The sequence below is a fragment of the Typopeltis vanoorti genome, chromosome 5, assembly GCF_054136105.1.
Source record: "Typopeltis vanoorti isolate ZY-2024b chromosome 5, IOZ_Tvanoo_1.0, whole genome shotgun sequence".
NCBI lineage: Eukaryota > Metazoa > Arthropoda > Arachnida > Uropygi > Thelyphonidae > Typopeltis > Typopeltis vanoorti.
The window spans coordinates 133,896,461-133,916,900 of record NC_143553.1 but is presented as its reverse complement, the minus strand read 5'-3'; the positions used below and the strand labels follow the sequence as shown (position 1 = coordinate 133,916,900).

Here is a 20,440-nt window from a genome sequence, read left to right as displayed (position 1 = left end):
TAAAATCAAGGTTTTATTCTCCATCAAGTGTGGTCAGCTCTAATAAAAAAATCTACCTCAATCTGAGCTCGGACTTTATGAAGGAGAACAAGAACACGTGACATCGTCCAGTATTGTTCAACGTCAATAACATTTTATATCTGCATTCTGTTATTTGAGTTTATGAATAGCCAGACGGTTATGATTTGTATTTATTAATTCTCTTGTTTAAACTTTAAGTTATATCCCCTGAAGATGTAAATCCTACGATTTACGAAACTTGTCGAGAACTATTATTTCAGTATTTTGTATAACCGAATAATAAAAAATGTGGTATAATCACCGAAATATATCTTTTGAATAATAATAAAGTCAAATTGTTGGTTTTAAGGCTGCAAACTTTTAAATATTACTTTAAACTACATAAATGGTTACTTTTAATAGTCTATCTGTTAAAAATTTACAAATTCCAATTAAAATTTCTTTAAGTCAGGTGAATGACAATTTTTATTTTTTGTTTTTAATGGAGAGGGGTGATTTTGTTATTCAGAAATAAAAACATAATGCATTGATATATATATATATATCAGCATTCATATTTACTCGGTAGATAATGTCATGAAAAATTAATTAGTTTGAATGACTATAATAACGAGAATAAAAAAGAATAGAGTTTAATGCTGAGATACTACTAGTTTCGTTGAAAAAAACGACTTCTTCAGGTATCAAAGACAAAGAATTATACAAAAAATAACAGAGACATAAAATTACATCAACAGATCTAATATAAAAGACCATAGTACAGTTTAAACAAGAATGCATGCTGAAGTTCCAATTGAAGTTGACTACGTGCACGAGTTATCACGAGAGCGCCAGTACTAGACAGTGGCAATGTGTGCATCAGACAGATTGTAGCTAAGGCTGTTGTTTATATGGGATGAATCAAGGGATATTTCTTTAGATTTGATTATCTTTCTTTCTAGCTCGTCATAACACATATGTAAATTAGAAGTTTGCGGCCAGTCTACGAGATGTTGGTGGCCTTCATCCGCGTTAACAGAGAAGAGAACGTGGCTTGAGAGAGTGCTGGCTATGGTCAGACAGCTAAATCTATCCTTTTACGTATTGAGGAACACAGAAGAGACATATCCTACACTAGGACCAGAGACCGCACTCTCTCAAGCCACGTTCTCTTCTCTATTAACGCGGATGAAGGCCACCAACATCTCGTAGACTGGCCGCAAACTTCTAATTTACATATGTGTTATGACGAGCTAGAAAGAAAGATAATCAAATCTAAAGAAATATCCCTTGATTCATCCCATATAAACAACAGCCTTAGCTACAATCTGTCTGACACACACACACATTGCCACTGTCTAGTACTGGTGCTCTCGTGATAACTCACGCATGTAGTCAACTTCAATTGGAACTTCAGTAAGCATTCCTGTTCAAACTGTACTACGGTCTTTTATATTAGATCTGTTGATGTAATTTTATGTCTCTGTTATTTTTTATATAATTCTTTGTCTTTGATACCTGAAGAAGAAGAAGTTGATTTTTTCAACAAAACTAGTAGTATATCAGCATTAAACTATTCTTTTTTTATTCTTGGTATTATAGTCATTTAAACTAATTTATTTTTCATATATATATATATATATATATTTTTTTTTCTTTCTGGATTATAGATACTGTTGTAAAAGTATTTATCATTTGTGAAGGTTAATGAAATCATTATCCAAGCCAATGCACCACATGAAGTCATTACATAAGTCAATAAGGATTTTGTTATGTATCAAATAGAGATTCTATGCATTTTAGGGTGTACCATTTAAATACAGAATTCATTTACTTTTGACACGTTAGTGATCTATGTTATAAGCTTGCTAAAACAAAGAACACTGACACTTAACCAAGCTTAAGTAGTGTCCAGTGATAACATACATAAAGGAAAAGTCAATTGCAAAAAATTGTATTTTGAAAGATGAATTTTAACAGCCAAAAATTGAAGTCCTTTTATTTTTTAATGTGACTCCCATCCACAAAAGGTTACATACTTATAGAACATTAGTGCATACCATGGACAGGATAACTTATTTACTTGTTTATCTTTACTTAGTCTAGAATTCTTGCACTAGAGACTACACTGGAGCTTTTTCAAGCCACTTCAGGACTCAATAAGCAGGACAGCGATCTCACACTAAACAATGTTTTAAGGCTGTTATTGTTATGGCCCTCAGCTATAACTTTTAAGAGTTCCCACTCAACTGATAAATTTTAGGTTATCTATACTGAGAGAGGCTCTAAGCTGCAGCTTGTTTAGCTTATGAATAAATCTGGCCCTGAACTTAGTTTAAATAACCATTACCTAATTAATTTGAAAAATATTTGCTTATAAATATATAAATACTAGCATACTTCTGTGGAAATTCTCTATATTTCTATCCATGCCTCATCTTATTTCATAATGACAAAGTTATTTATAGAAGGTTGGTTAGGTGATTAAATATAAACTAAAAGCAAAACTAAAACATGATTAGAGATAAACTAAATCATACTCAGATGATAACTCACCAAAGTTAAGAAACCAGATAAAACATAAGGAACCACTGAATGATGATCCTGAAGTCGATTACAAAAGAAAGCTATGAGAAATTCAACTGCAAAAGAAATATTTCAAACAGTTCTCAATCAATAAAATTTTTGACTGGCAAAGTTTCATTTTCTAATTAACTAAAATATTTCACAATTCAATCAGTAATGAATTAACTGAAATCAGGTTCATTTAGTTGACTTAAAATATAGTTATCAGAACAAAGCTAGAGAGAGAAAAAAATCTATCTCAGATATTCTTCCTTACAACAACACAACACACACACAAAGGAGTGGAGATTCAGGATTCAAGAAACAAAATACTTACTTTCAGCAGCTTGAAGAAAATCTAGTGAGAGATCCTGAAGCACAGAAACTAGAATATGGGTTCCTCTCTTTCTCAGGGAAGCATTAGTGCTTATCAAAAGAGACCTTTTAAGAAAAACAGCTCATTAAATAATAGAAACAAATGTCATTCAGAGCAAAATAAAAATATTAAAAATTATCAAGACTTCTTTATTTTATCATTATAACATTTCTTTCCAACTGTATGAGAGATACAACAGTGTATTTGCATCAAATGGCAATTTCTGCATGGCTGCTTGGAGGATACCTCTCTCTCATTCTCTCTCTCCCCCATGAGTAACTAAACGTTGCACTTTTTTTCTTTTTTTTAAGAACCTCTGACCTGTTTTCAGCTACTGTGATCTAGATATTGTAATTCTGCAATTACAAATGTTTGATTGAAATCAAAATTAATTTTTAAATCTGGGATTTAGCTAACAAAATTGTATTGTTATTGGTTTAAATTAACATAATGGTACAACATGAGAGAATTTCAGGTCAGTAGGGTATCACCCAATTAAACAATGATCCTGTTGTATTCATCAGGAGAACAAAGGCAAAGAGTAAAAAAAAAACTACTGAAACAAATCTGAACTTCACATCAGCAGAGCACAAGATGGTATTTTGAACTCTGCTGATGTTGAGCTCTAGTTTTGTTCTTTTGTTCCACATTTTGTGCACAAAATGTGAAGCCCTGAGGAAGAACAAAATTCACAAACAGATAGAGGGAACTCCTAAGGGTTCATCCTTTCACCAATTTTTACATGGAAAATTTTGAAAAATGAGCCATAGACTATGCCTCCCCTCAAACTTTCTATCCAGTTAAGATATGTAGGTGAAGGCCTCATGGCCCAGACACATTACTCTTTCGTCTATTATCTCAATGGCCTACATCCAAGAATCCACTTTACAACGAAAAAGGCAACTAACAATAGTCTACTCTTCATAGACACCTTAGTTACACACTATCCAAATGATAACCTCTCCTTCACTGTATACAGGAAAACCTACTCACACAGGCAGATACATTCAGAAACTTCCCCCCCCACTCGACAATATGACATCATTAAAACTTTCACCAACAGAGCCTGCAATCTTTGTTTCCAATGGAATCTCTCTTTCAACAAAACTCAAACAAAATACAGAACACCTTATCCAATAGCTAGTTCCTACAGAATTAAAAAAAAATTATCCACTATCCCAGGCCATGACTACTCTTCAGAAGGATTTTAGGAATGTCATCACCATCCCCTATTTCCAAGGTACATCAGAAAAAGATAGCCAGGTACTTTAAAAATACAACCTCTGAACAACTTTTATTTAAGTCCCACCTACCTGAAACTTGCTACCCTTATTCATTCCACTAAAGATCAGCTCCCTCCTCTCTCAGTTCCTAAAGTGTATACAAAGTTCACTGAACCTGCAAACTGTCATACATTGCACAGGTAAATCAGCAAATATCCAAACACATGAACCCAAAAAATACATCTGCAATCACGAAAATGGTCAACCTGGTCTTAAGGACCATGCATTGGATTACCACCCATAGGATCTTCTGGAAAAAACGCTATGCACACAGTAAATTAGAAAAGAAAGACTGCTTTGGAATCTGCAGCTGACCTCAAAAATTAACTGAATTCAAATAAACAGAGATGCAAGAAACTTCCCAAAATTTGAGAAACATTAATCTTTAGAGATCCCAATTTACAACTAAGCCTCATACAATTGCCTATAGAGGGTGTCCCACCTAGATAGGACTCTGTGTGTGTGTGTGTGTGTGTGTGTGTGTGTGTGTGTGTGTGTGTGTTAGTTTGTATTTCCTAAAGCTGTCTTAGTGACAAAATAGACAAAATACCGGAAGAATTAAAATAATTTTTAATCCTTTCCCAGTGCTGTTAATAATCCATTAAACCACCAACATGCTGTCAAACTACTATGTCATAAAAAATGAGACTTCTTGATAGAACCAGTCACACCATTTAGTTCTCATCACGATAAATTGAATAACATACCAAAAAAAAGAAAAGGATGTAAGAAAGTTTTAAAACGAAAGTTGAGCAGCGTTCAGAGGTGAACTGTAGACTTGCATACACAAATATTATTGTTACTACTACTGTATGGGCACTTCCAAGGGGTCCTAAGACTTATCGTGGGAGATCGAAACTATCAATATAATATCTATTATCTCTCTTCTTGGAACTAATAACAGACAAAGTATTCACAACTGATTCGGCCAACTCGTTCCATTCATTCACCACTTTCCAAGGAAAAAATCAAGTCCTCATGCACTGACTAACCACACTATTACTCAACAGGGACGACTTCCTATCCCCCCCCCCCAGCCAAATGCTGAAATCAGAGATCAAGGCTTTAAAAGAGGAATGATAACTCCTTTACCTCTGCTTGGTAGTGTATTCTTCAATAACCAAGTGATCACGTGAGCTACCCTGGCTACTTTAATAATATGCTCTCTAAACTTCAGCTCTCTATCTACTACTACCCACAAATTCCCGATTTCATCAATTTCCTGGGGCACAGTTCCCTCAGTGCACAGCTTGCAATCTTTGCATCCCAAAATGCATAACTTTATACTTTTCCACATTAAACTGACATCCATTATGTTTTATCTATAAATAAATAAATAAATAAATTCTGTGTGATGATACAGCATTCCCCCTTTTTAAGGGAGTTCACGGTACCATCTAGTCCCCCCAAATTTTATCTAGGCTCCAGAACCGGCATAGGCTGACGAATCAGACTTATGGCTGGGTCAGTATTCCTGACTGAATCCGTGTGTGTCCTCAGACCGGTTTGCCTGCTTGCAGGTTGAAAAAAACCAGATAAACTGGCGAGAAAAAAATCCTGCTGTCCACGCCCAAGACCAGCTAACTTGGCTATGGTTGAGGAAGATCCTTGAGCTCTTCACGTTGTTGACGGGAATCGAACCTAGGACAATCCTTCCTTTGCGAAGCGCAAAGCCACTAGGCTAACCGTGCAGACATTTTATCCATACAGCCTATTTAATCATCCTGCAAGCTCTCTACATAACCATGATTAACTATTACCCTACCCAACTTTGCATCATCAGCAAACAACTGAATATCTCCCTTCAATTATTTCCTATACCATTTATGTACAAATTAAACACCAGCAGTCTAAGCACAGAGCCCAGCAGCACACCACTAGTATCTGTCCATCACCCACCCTTCTATCTATATCACTAGTTTCCTATCCATCTCCATCTGTTGCAAGTAACAGAGTTCCATGCATATCCTGTCACACACCTTTGCAAAATCCAGCAGTATTATAGTGTAGCCATTCCTTTTATCCAACTCAACTGTTACTCTATTATAAAAAATTAATAGATTAAGAAATGACTGACCCTTCACAGAGTCATGCTGCCCCTCACAGAGTATCATATTCTTATCTACCCATTTCTGAATTCTCTTTTTGACCATCTTGACCAGTAGTTTTACCACCACTCCTAGATACTAATCTGTCTATAATTTGCTACCACAGACTTAGATCTACCTTTATGCAAAGGAATTATTTTCTTCTCCTCCTGCTCTCTTGGGACTTTGCCAGAGCTGAGACTTAAATTAAACAGCCTAGTTAAAAACATTGCCACTTTTCTTGTGCATTCTTTTAAAACACAAGTTGATATCCCAGCCAATCCCACAGCTGTATTTGCATTCAGATTCTTCAATATACTAAGTATTTCCAATTCTTCAACCTCTGTTCTCACATCAGTCCATCTCACCTCTGTCATAACAATATCTTCAATTGGATGATATAACCTTGCAAAATGATCACTCAGTAGCTTAACAGTTTCATCTGCCTGCATTATTTCATTACTATCTGCACTCATCAAAGTTATTCTTCCATAGTCATTGTAACGAAAAAAACTCTTTAGGATTTCCTTTTGCCTGTTTGGCTAATTTCTTCTTATAATCTGATTTTGCCTTCCTTACTATGCTGGTCACCTTTCTCCTTATATTGCCCTCCATAACATTTTCTTTGAGTTAAGGGGATAATAAATCCCTCATTATTTTAAAGCTGAATAAGAAACTCGAAGATCGAAATCTAAGAGTTTCATGCTGAAGAAGATTTCGATCTTCGAGTTTCTTATTCGGCTTTAAAATAATGAGGGATTTATTATCCCCTTAACTTAATTTACATCCCTGAAAAAAATAGCCTCTTGGCTCTAAATTGTAACATTTTCTTTGTTTACTCATGTTTAATGATACTACTCGTCCACCTGACATACCCTCCTGACATTGAGTATAGTGTGATATTGCTTCCTCTAGATACCCCCCCCCTTTGACTATCCTCCATGCACTGCAACATCCTTCCCTTGCAGATCTTTATGCCATGGTACTGCTTCAAGCTGCCTCCTAAGTGTATTATAATGTAGTTCCATGTACACTCCTTCTTAACTGGAATTTCCACATTTTTCTACTTTCCAAGTCAACACCACATGATCACTTTCCTTGACTGGAGAAAATATAGCCATCTCAGTTATGGACAGGTTTTTTGATCCTATAACAAGATCCAACACCCTCATACCTTGAGTCCCCTTGGTCACATTCTGCTTCCAGTAATCATCTCTCAGTAAGTGTACAAATCCATTTCCTTCTTGCCACATGATCTTTCCTCCTTGCAATCTGTCTCTAAAGTTGAAGTCCCCCAGAATAATTACTCAACTTGTGCTCATTGTACTAATATGCTGATACATGTCTTCCACATCATCCCTGGCATACGGCAGCAACCAATGTTATATTTTGTTCTAATGGGTTCAATTTCACACAAGACTGACCCTAAAAAACTGCCATCTACCCAAATGACTGCTACTCTTATTAGCTGCAATTCATCTGCTATCCTCCCTGAAGATATTAAATACGCCACATTCTATCTCTGTAACTACATCATCTGCTATTAGCCATGTCTCACTAAAGCCTATAACGTTTGGCAAAGTTGCACTAACCAATCCGAAAACTCCTCCCCTCTTGCTCCTGATACTTTTGGCATTAATATATAGAACTGCAGCATCCCTGTAGGCCCCCAACCACTTACTTTCTGAATTGATTATCCTATTCAATATATGTTTGCTTGAGAGACTAGATTCTGAACTTGTTGGTCATTCTCGCACTCATTTGCTTTATGGGTGCTTTCACAATACACTCATCTGCATCTGCCCTAATTTCTTTAGTTTTCCTAACTTTTTGCTTCCACATTCTCAGTGAACAAAGTTCTCTAGGCACCTAACTCCAAATCCATTTAATTGTAGTCTGTCGGCATTGTACAAATCTTTACATCCATCAAACTCTATATAATTCCTTCTGTACAATCTGTTATGATTGACTATCATCGACCTCCTTCTCAGTTCACCTCTATTATAGCATGGCAGCAGACTCACAAGCTTCACCTTCTCGCTTTTCTTTTTCACTTCTTCCAATAAATCTTTCACATTCTCCCTTATACAGTAATACTTCTCACCTCTCAGGTCATTGGTTCCAGCCACAACAATAAATTCTTTCACCTTCCCTTTATGCATTCTAACAGCATTACTAATATAATGGGAAAATTAATAAATTTTTGCACCAGGGAAACAAGATTTTGTAGCACTTTCATGAACTAATTCCTTTATCATAGAATTACTGTAAAAAATAATCTGCTTACACTCTTTTTCTCATTTATTCTTATAATTTTCTTTTTAGATTTAGATCTCTTGATTTTTTTTTGCTGTTCTTAGTTTGATTAATCTCTTGCAGTTTCTGCAGTCTTTCTGTGAAGGACTATATGCAAGCAAGCTATTTCTATATACAGGTCTTCTACATTCTCCTGAACTTTTGCCTCAGCAACTTTGCATACACTATATTACCTCTACTTTCAAACATCTAATTTCACCATTATTCATAAAATAAATATGAAAACAAAAGCCAAACCTTGGAGATTCAGTGGGAAACCCCCAAAGCAAACATTGATTGATTCAGCCAGAGGCATATAGTAAGGATGTCTGCAAGGATGTTGGAAGTTTATTTTGCACTTGGTTAGACTATAATAAATTTAGTTTAATCCTTTATCCAAGTGTAAGCAAACAAAGTTTGTGCCTTAAAATATCTTCAGGACTGAGGTAAGGTGGTGCAACTCCGAGCAAAGGTGGACCAAGCTCTCATCACTCCTTGTCTCAATACCTCCCATAATGCGAAGCACATCTCCTTGCAGACATGTATACTGCTATGCATTAAGGGAAGGGCCACTACCCAGACCGGTTTCGACCTTTATTGAGGTCTCATCGGTGGGAGGCAGACCCAAACGTGGAGATACTAAGGCAGAAGCAATAGGAGAGGTCATATTTACCTATACAGGTTGCCAACAGGCAAATACTTAATGCATAGCAGTATACATGTCCACAAGGAGATGTGCTTTGCATTATGGGAGATACTGAGACAAGGAGTGATGAGAGCTTGGTCCACCTTTGCTCGGAGCTGCCCCATGTTGCACCACCTTACCTCAGTCCTGAAGATATTTTCAGGTGCAAACTTTGTTTGCTTACACTTGGATAAAGGATTAAACTAAATTTATTATTATGTCTGCAAGGATGGTAAAATCAAAACTTCATAGCGGATTCAGGAAGGTAAAGAGGCAGCTAAGGAAAAGAAGAAGAAAATTAATTGAAAAAGTTCCAGCAAGTAAGTCAGCTTATGCTCTAAGAGAATACAGAGAAGATACATATAAACAGATACAGAGAAAATGAAAGAAAGTACTATGTAAAACTAGCTAAATATGTTATGGGAGGAGTTTGGTAAGAATACGGAAAATAATATCAGGAAGATAGCAATATATTCTGTAGACTACTGAAAAAGCTTACAATTAGAGGAAATAGTACTGTAAGAAGAATCAGAATTGACAAGTGACATAAAAACAGAAAACTGACACACTCTAGATGTTTGAAGTAATTGCTTTGAAAGATTATTAAATGAAACAATCAACAGAAATTCAGTCAAGAATACATATTAATAACTGAAGTAGAAAAAGCAATCAAAATCTAACATGTGGAAAGGTGGCTGGAATAGATGGAATTTGACTATAAAAAAAAAAAAATCAGCTAACGCCTTTTTATTCCTGTATACGGGAGTAGGCGAGGCCATTTAGCCCTATCTAACTTTTGGAGACTGAGTGGGCAGTTCAATCTCCACTGGTTGGTACCCAATCAGAGATAGATGGCCCAAGGCTATCACTAATTAAGTGGTACACAGTGAAGAGAGACGGCTCAAATGTGCCGCCATCTCGTGGTCCCTAACACAATATATTTACTGTCTGAAATAATGTGGGTTCTACGGTCGATTTTCTTGAGTTTACAGGACGAAAAACCCGAGTTTCCGGGAGGAAAAACCTGCTTGCCCGTGCCAGAGATCGACTAACTTGGGAACCGGTTGAAAAAAGGCTTAGAAAAATTTCCTCTAGTCGCCGACTAGACTCGAAACCAAGTCTTCCTTCGTGCTGCCAAGCGCCGTGGTGTGCAAACGCCACATCCACTGAGCTACACAGGCTCTGGAATTTGACTATAAATGCTCTAATATGGAGGTATAAAAATTTTACAGTGGCTACATTGCATAATTCCCAAGTCCTGATCAGAGGTTTGAATTCCAGATAATTGGAGAAGAGCTCTCATACTACCAATATATAAAAAGGGAAATACAACTTAAGGAAAATAAATATATATGTATATTTTTCCAAATTTGAAATCTGTAAAAATAATAATAATAATAATAAAATAAATAAATAAACACACACACATGCAAAATTTGCAGCAATTTAAAAATTGCTATGCGTGACAGATAGCACCATCTAATTTGCTTTGAAAATATAGGGAGCTTAGTGTACACTCTCCACCTGATTCAATCACTTGGAGGCACTTGTTTGACTAACATATGGCATGCTAAGTGGATGTAATGTTAAAAATTTAGTAATATGCTGAGATAAAGTTTTTCACCAAAGAAGGGCTTTCTCCAAGTGCGATTGGGTGGTATATGGGGAAGCTTCTCCTTCATATTCCACCATGAGGGAATGGGCTAAACAGTTTCACATAGGAAAAGAGAGAACATCAAAGATGATCCTTGTGACGGTCAGCAGTGCAAGTGATGACTGAGGAAAACATCTCCCCTTGTTGAGGAGGAACTGTTCAATGGCAGATGGCTAAAGCTCAAAGAAATCTCAACAAGGTTGGGGCTTTCTATAACAACTGTCTTTGCATCATTTACAAGAAGCTTCACATGACTAAGGTGTGCAAGATGGGTGCCCCGACTTCTATCTTAATTTCAGGAGCATTATGTGACCTATTCCCACAAGTTTTAAGAGCTTTGCCAAGGGAATCAGAAGCGCTGGAATCCATTGTTACTGGGGATGAAACCATGGACCTTTATTATGATCCTCTTTCCAAATGGGAATCAATGGATTGAGAATGCTGAGTTATAGTGTTTGCCTGTTTCACAACAATGCTCCAGTCCAATATGGCTAATGTTGTGAGGGCTGCAGTGAAGGACTGCGGCTTCCAGGAGATCGAACACCCACCCTACAGCTCAGATCTAGCACCCAGTGACTATTACCTCTTCTCAAAACTGAAGAAAGACTTTCGAGAAATTAAGAAAGAAGCCCCGACTTCTTTCTTAATTTCAGGAGCATCATGTGACCTATTCCCACAAGTTTTAAGAGTTTTGCCAAGGGAATCAGAAGCGCTCGAATCCATTGTTACTGGGGATGAAACCATGGACCTTTATTATGATCCTCTTTCCAAATGGGAATCATGGATTGAGAATGCTGAGTTATAATGTTTGCCTGTTTCACAACAATGCTCCAGTCCAATATGGCTAATGTTGTGAGGGCTGCAGTGAAGGACTGTGGCTTTCAGGAGATCGAACACCCACCCTACAGCTCAGATCTAGCACCCAGTGACTATTACCTCTTCTCGAAACTGAAGAAAGACTTTCGAGAAAGAAAATTTGCAGATGACAATGAGGTGGGAGATGCAGTTTTGCAGACAAAAGTACAGCCTATTTTTTCAAGAGCATAAAAATGTCAATTCAAAGATGTGAAAAGTGTGTTGAAGTAAAGAGAGATTATGTTGAAAAGTGACAGTTGTTTTCTTTCTATCACCTCTAAAAATTAGTTAGGTCGGAAACTCATGGAACCACCCTCATACATACATGTGTGTGTTTTTCCCTACAGATTTGAGGCAATGCAATTTTTTGACTGTCTCAAATCTGTAGAGAGATTATTATCTCATTATCCAGGTTTAGCCTAAAATTTGCTACGGATTCTCTCTTCCCACCTTGCTTATTCATAAGCAGAATGAAAAGAGACTAGAGGAAAATTCACACCCGTTTCACATTTAAAATGGGTAGACTTTTTTATTCTTTGTGCAAACTGAATAAGGAATCAGGAGCAAATTTTAGAATCAACTATCATCACATTTCTCTAATTTCATGACATGTTGTGGAAAGCAATGTCAATGACAAAATTACATACAAAAGTCTTTCACATATCCCACACTTTTGTATGACATGAAACACATTTTTATTAGTTGAACTAATTGAGTGCAAAAGTGTAAGCATAAAATAAAAAATATTTACAAAAACAGTGATTTCTCAATTATCCAGCTTCAAATGAATTCAACTCATTTGTGTCAACCAACTTGCAATACAGTGCCATATAAAATGTACCTTCAGCTATCCAACACTTCTGTTATCCAACAGCAAATGCTTTCCAGTTAGATAATTGAGAGATTATTATAGATAATAATATGTGTCAAGTTGACCAGCCTGGTTCACAGAGTGGATAGGGTCGCTTATCCAATAACGGGCTTGGATTCAAATCCCATTGTAGGCATATGTTTGTGAATGTCTTTGGGTGGTAACAATCAGGGCTAGATTTATGCATACTATAGCTTAATGCCTCACATTACAAAGGGGGGGGCTATGCCCCAGTATAGATGACGTTACTCAGAAAACATTTAATCAGTGGACTTTTAAAAGTTATAGCTTAGGACCCCAACAACCTTAAATCCAGCCCTCACAACAATTTTGATCACCCAGTGTCAGACCACCATCTTGCTTACTGCAGGCCTTTAGTGGCTTGAAAAAGGTAAAATGTTTGGTCTCTAGGATAAAGAAACTAGAATATCTCTAATCCATAATACTAAAATGCACAATGTAAAAATCACAATAATGAAAAGTGGTAAACCTATGATGCTAAACATACAAGTTTAGTGCCGTGGGTGGGCTAAGGGGTTAAATAATCCAGCTTCCCTGCTTAGAGAATATACATGGTACTTTTTTTCAAGACTGCCAATAAACAGGATGGTTGTCTTACAGTAAGTGACAAAAACTATCAACCACCTCAAGGCACTGCAAATATTCATGCATAAAGTGGAATTCAAACCCACTGCATATTAGAGCAAGAGAAGTGATGCTCACTCTTCCGACAAAGTCAGCAAATACTAACTAAACTGAATTAAAACTCACAGAAAAGATTAAAAAGAATATGTAAAAGGATGCCACTTCTAAAAGAATGGGCCAAGTAAAAGAACAATTTAATATATATTATTTTCTGGACACTAATGCAAACTTCCAGTAAGACCATAGGATTGGCCCAACAAAACTGTGTACTTGGCTTGACAAGCAGAATTACTGGAGGGAGGGGGGGGGAGAGCATGCCAATAGAGAGCCATGGGCCCTCAATCTCTCTCCAGTAGCTTTTATCAGTAGTCCATACCAAATAACTTAGTTTTTAGTTCTTTCATTTAAGCAATTTTCTTTTACATGTCTGTTTATTCCTAAGTCCAAAGCCACCATTTTCTCACTTTCTGTCTCTTTGTTCTACTTTTTTTTTTTTTACTTCTCTCCATTCATATTTCCTTTCTAATATTTTTAATATTGTTTCCACATCTTGTATATTCTCATTCCCTCCTCATTTTACTGATGAATTGTCTTTATTGTAATTGCCCATGAATAATTCTATTAACCAAAGGATTTGTCTTCATAGCAGCAGGTTTTTTATTATTCCTGGAACTTTATTTTATTTTTATTTTATATTACTGTGTTTATTGCTATTTCTTACTAAAAATGGAAGCCAGCAAATGAAAACCAACTAAGTGAAGGCTGCTTGAAACTGTAAGCAAGACAAGAGTTATTGTGCAAAGAAAATCAGTAGCATAGTGTTGTAAAGAAAGAACATCCCAACACAACAATATTATGTTAAGCAGAAATTTTACTCCAAGAGAGAAGTTCAGGAAGAAACAGAAAACAAGATGATATTATTATTATTATTATTATTCCTGATACCTCCAAGGAGTCCGAAGACTCATCGTGGGAGGACATCTACAATTCTCTCTACACCTAACTCTCCATCAACGCCATCTACCGCCCACTTCCAACACCACCACAACTAGTAATTTTTGTCTGTAAATTGCGTGTGTTCTGATGGGCCGATTTGTATGTATGCGGGATGAAAAACCCGAGTTTCCGGGAGAAAAAACCCTGCTACCTCCATATGAGATCGGCTAACTCACCTTCGATTGAAATCGACCAGATAAAGATTCCTCCCGTCGCGACGAGAATCGAACTTAGGCCTATTCCAATCGAAGGGCGCAATGTACCGTCGTTCTTCCAATTGCGCTACGGAGGCGCTTTATATATTTATATAAAACTGTGAAGAAGGCTGTTCGAAACTTTTGGCATTGATAAGCTGTCATTACAATTTAAATCAGAATGATGCAACAAGGCCTTCAGTCTTTCCTTGAACCAAAGCGAGTACTGAGGTTTTTACATAAGCAACTTAGGATCAAAATTTTCTAATCACTAGTCACTTGATGATAGTAAGAAAAATAATAAAAAAAATCAATAATTTACCAATTCTTTAAGGAAAACTCATATAAACTTGCTTTTATAATTTTATAGATTATTAATGCAATTTCAAGCTAAATACTTACTCCAGTTTTTCTACAACTGTATGTAATGTTACATCTTTGTCTTGAATTGCTACAATAAAATATCAGTTATGAGATAAGGAGCAATTTAGTTGCAATATAAAAAATTAATAAATTTCATTAATAAAATACAATTGTGGAAATGACATTTGCATCCATAGCACTAGGCCGCCTAAAGAAAGACTCTTCTAAACTTGATTCTAGTCATCAAGTAGAGAAACCTTTTCTTAGCCTTTCTTTGACTAGTTTCCAAGTCTAGCATAGACAAATGAGCAAGTAGGGTTTCTCTCATGGAAACTCATTTAATCACACAATTCAATAAAATCAACCTCAGAACTCACACTGTTTCAGACAATTTATATCATTAGTAGTAACAAAAAAAAAAAAAAAAAAAAATATATATATATATATATATATATATTCAATCATACTTAAAATATTTCATAGGTGATAGATCAAAATATTTCAAACTGAAAATTTCCATGTAAAAGAAAAAAACAATTGAAACAGGGCAGAATAGTTACAATCAGCTAACCATTTAACCAGCTAACCAGATGTGCTGCATGGTAGATAAATTAAGATAAGCCTAACTGCTCTGGAGATTTGATGAAAAAAATTATAATAATAGCTGCACAGGATAAAAATCAGAAAGTGGTTTCTCCTTACGCACTGCATTAACTAGGAATACTAGGAATGTAAATATGAAAGGAGGAACCTGCTGCCTGTTGTTTTTGAACAGTGGAAGTTGTTTATTTATATAAAACTGTGAAGAAGGCTGTTCGAAACTTTTGGCATTGATAAGCTGTCATTACAATTTAAATCAGAATGATGTAACAAGGCCTTCAGTCTTTCCTTGAACTAAAGCGAGTACTAAGGTTTTTACATAAGTAACTTAGGATCAGAATCTCAAAAAATAAAATAAAATAAATAAATAAATACTAACAAGTATTATTATTATTTTATTTTATTTTTTGCTTAGTCAAACTCCAGAGCAGTTATAAAAACAATTTTACAACTGCTTCATCATCATCATCACCAGTTGCATCAGTCTTGGGACTGGTAGCTCAGTAGCAATTTCCTCCATTCCGTCCTTTCATTGGCTTTCTTCTTAATATCCTGGTAGCTCCTTAGGCCCGTGCTTTCTTTGATTTATAGTCAACAAAGCTTTTCCTTGGTCTGCCTCTTCTTTTGCTTGCCATTTTGCCTTCAGTTATTCTTTTCACAAGTCCATCATGATGAAGTATATGTCCATACCACCTATCCCTTCTAATTTTGATTGATTACTTATCTTTCTCAGGACTTGTTCATTTGATTTTTTCTCTGTTCTCCATTTTATTCTGTTCATGCGACGCCAGCACCACATTTCAAAAGCTTCCAATCTTCTCTGCCTAGAATCCAGGAATCAATGTCGTCGTCTGAGTAATTCAGGTATAGGCTTTTTATGCCCTGTTCCTGCTCTGCAGATGAAGTTGATCTTTCAACCTTAATCTTGGACGTCTACAGTCTCTTCTTCCTGTAGCTTTATATTTATATGCTAATTTGGGAATCCTTTGTTATTCATCCTTTCTATGTGGTGCAGCCAATTTTGCTGATATTCTTCTATTTCTTGTATGATGTTTTTTGTATCTAATCGTTCTCTTATTTCTATGTTTTTCTTTTTTTATCTAATCTAGTGAGCCCCAGGAGAGGTCTTAGATACTTCATCTGCTTCTAGTCTTTATTTCTTTGTTTTGTAGTAAATTTGTAGTCTTGCTTCTAATTGTGAATCAGTATTGTATTGCGAGATTATATTTCCCAAGTATTTGAATTCTGTAACTTGTTCTATTATTTTATTGTTAAGCATAAGACTTTTTGAATGGGGTTTCCACACATTGCCATAGCTTTTGTTTCAGATATTTTCATTTAAACATTTTTTGCTATTTCATTTAGATGGTTAGTTGCAATTTGTAGTTTATCTTCTGAATTTGAAATTAGTACTTGATCATCTGCATAAACTGTTGTATTTAACTGTTTATTATTTGTTAGTTTAATTCCATCTTGGATAGTTGTTTTCCATTCTTTTAGGATTCTGTTTATATAAATGTTGAATAGGATTGGGGATAAGCCACAACCTTGTCTCACTCCTTTATTTATAGTTATAGGTTCTGATAATGTTCCATCTGCAAATTTTTGTTTCTCTGTATAGACTTTTTATTGCTTTTATTAATGGAGGAGGTATTTTATCGTCTTGTAATATTTTCCAGAGTAGATTTCTGTTCGGTTATCATACGCCTTTTCATAGTCAACAAATAGAAGAAAAGTGGGCAGATTAAATTCTTTTCTTTTTTCTGTGATCTGTGCATCCTCTCCCTCTTCTAAAACCACACTGTTCTTCTTCTAAATATCTCGGTATATTTAATTAGTCTGTTCTTTAAAATGTTTGCATATTAGTTTAGATGCTGTTATTAAGAGAGTAATGCCTCTGTAATTTCCACATTTGTCCTTGGGACCTTTTTTCTGAATATTTATTACTGCTCCAGTTTCCCATTCTTTTGGGATCTTTTTGATATTTCTACATATTATTGAAGAGTTTAAGATGATGCAAAGTAGGTTTTCTTTTAAGCTATTGTCTGCATATTTAAAGAGCTCAACGCATATTATTATTATTGTTCGTGACACCTCCAAGGAGGCGGAAGACTCATCGCGGGAGGAGACACCTACTATACAACACTCCGTCTCCACTACTACACTGAACCTCTACTACCAATTACCTACATCAATGCCATCTACTGCTCACGACCATGACCACCACCACCACAGCTAGTATTTTTGTCTGTAAATTGTGTGTGTTCTAAAGGGCCGATTTGTCTGTATGCGGGATGAAAAGCCCGAGTTTCCGGGAGGGGAAAAACCCTGCTACCTCCGTATGAGATCGGCTAACTCACCTTCAATTGAAATTCCATCCAGGCCTGGGCTTTTTCTATTTCTTGAGTTTTTAAATTCTTTTTCTAATTCTTCCATTGCTATTTCTTCTGTATTTTCCTATGTATTGATATCTTCAATTTTGTGAGTTTTGTCATTGTTTTGCATTTCTTGTTTTTAATTCTACAATGTTTTATAGTGTTTGTTCTATCCAATCAGCTTTGGAAATTAGATTATTTCTTAATTGGTCATTTTCTGCTGTTTGTAGCTGCCTGAAAATGTTAAAACCTATTCTTTGTGGTCCTGCTCTAATGATTTAACATATTTATTCCAATCAATGTCTTTGTTAATTTTTTAATTCATTTGTAGATTGAGGTTTCCTGTTAAAATGGTTTTCACATCTTAGAGAATTAGGCTTTTGCATTGTTTATTCTTGATCTTACGTCTTCTCTTGTTCTGCCATCTTCTGTTATTAGGCTTCCTAATTATTTAAAGCTTTTTAGTTGTTTTATTTGTTTCCCATTGATGTCTATATGCTTTACATTGATAGGGGTTTTGCCCGTAACAAGGATTTTAGTCTTTTCCGTGTTGATTTTCATTTTATATTTTTTGAGGTTATTATTTAGTAATTCTAGTATTGTTTTTAACGTTCTTCTGTTTTCTGCTACAAGGGCTATGTCATCAGCAAATCTCATAGACATGACTTGCTCACCATTTATCTTTATGCCAGTATTTATTTTATCCTTAGTTTTACAACTGCTTTTATATATATATATATATATAAATAATAAAATAAAAATAAAAAACCTTGGTAAATCTTCTCTGGACTCTACAATACATCCCCCTGAAAACCAGGCAGCCAAATCTGTGCACAGTAGTGTGGCCTGATCAAAGCCTTATACAAGGGAACCATAATATCTTTGCTTTTGTATGTCAATGTTCTCTTCATTATTGCCATAATCCATTGGAATGTTCTTACAATTTTAGCAATGTGACCCCAGAACTTTAAGTTTCTGGGGTCACATTGCTAAAATTGTAAGAAAGCAACCTTCTAATTATAGAAGGTTGCTTTCAGATGTTGCTGGAAACAGTAACTTGAGTAACAAGACAAAGTCGGTCAGTTGCAGTTCTCGTTATCAAATCACTGATATGTACCTTCAAGGTACAGGGATAGCATGACATCACTGCATGATTTAGTTTACATAATTACTAATTTCCTATTAACAATTTTCTTCTGAATTAGTTTGTCACTTGTCAACACCCCAATACTGACAGATCTTAAATTTGTCTTCTAAGGCACATCTGGCTGCATCACTCCATTTAGATTTTCTCATATAGTGACACCTGTGAAGTATCCATAACTATAGAATAACAGGTATGCCACAGTAAATAACTTTTTTATTATATAAATATTTCTTCTTATGCCTTATAAGACATCATCAATGATCAAACAATAAGAATTGAATTTAAAAAAAAAAAAAAACACTAGTGCACATACTTAAATTGGAATCCCTCTACCTATACAGTCACATGTTCATGAATTAAACCTAGTAGACTGAAATTAAAACAAATCAAATTAAATTAAAATATAACATTTTTGAGGAAATATTTCAGGTATTTAAAGGAAATAAATAACCTTGATGTTAATAAGGCAATAGGATTTGATGACATATCACCATGCATCTTAAGGGAATGTTCTAGGGAACTGGAAGTAGCATTGGCATGCCTGTTTAATAAGAGTTTTGCAACAGCACAGGTTCCAAGGGAGTGGATGGAGGGTAAAATTGTTCCACTGCATAAAGGCGGTGATAAGGCTGTAGCTTCAAATTATAGGCCAGTCTGTATATCTGGAGTTGTGGAGAAGGTCCTGGAGAGAGATTGGTGAGAAGTAGGACACAGAAATGGGTTGATAACAGCAGCATTCTCTGTGGTTATCAGCATGGGTTTGTTAAGGGGAGATCATGTTTCACTAACTTACTTATGTATTATAACAAGGTGACAAATACCTTGGATAGAGGAGATGCATATACAGTGGCGTACTTGGATTTTGCGAAAAGGCTTTTGACAGACTGCCACATGACCAGCTCTTAAATAAGTTGAAACAGATGGGATTGCATAACAGACTTCTGTGTTGGATCAGTGACTGGCTGTCAGATAGGTATCAGAAAGTTGTATATGGGGATGCAATATCTCGAAAGAGAAGGGTCCCAGTGGTGTGCCGCAGGGGTCAGTTTTGGGGCCATTGTTGTTCAATTTGTATGTTAATATTGGGTCGGGTTTAATGTGATATCCAGCTGTTTGCGGATGATGCAAAACTGAGGAGAGCAATGAACAGTCAGGCTGATGTTAATGTCTTACAACAGGACTTGAATAGATTGCATGAATGGGCAGGTAAGTGGAACTCTCAGTTCAATGCTGCAAAGTGTAAGGTTTTGAGATTTGGTAAGCAACGATGGGATGCAAAGTATACACTTGGTGGGGAAACTTTAACATAAGTAGAGCAAATGAGAGATCTAGGAGTGATGGTAGACAAGGACCTGAAATTCAGGGGCCACATTGCACAAGTTGTGAAGACATCACATCGAATAATGGCAATGATGCAGAGAACCCTGACATGCAGAAATAGAGAGGGTT

At 35.8% G+C, this 20,440-nt stretch overlaps 1 protein-coding gene across 1 annotated transcript in view; it reads right to left on the bottom strand.

Annotated features, from left to right (window-relative positions):
• Mms19 (MMS19 nucleotide excision repair protein) overlaps positions 1-20,440 on the bottom strand; it is a 364,717-nt gene that overhangs the window by 329,902 nt on the left and 14,375 nt on the right. Inside the window, exons 2-4 of the mRNA XM_090393489.1 lie at positions 14,909-14,957; positions 2,903-3,006; positions 2,557-2,642 (exon numbers count right to left, since the gene is read on the bottom strand). Coding sequence (XP_090249615.1) covers positions 2,557-2,642; positions 2,903-3,006; positions 14,909-14,957 — 239 coding nt within the window. The remainder of the gene's footprint in view (positions 1-2,556; positions 2,643-2,902; positions 3,007-14,908; positions 14,958-20,440) is intronic.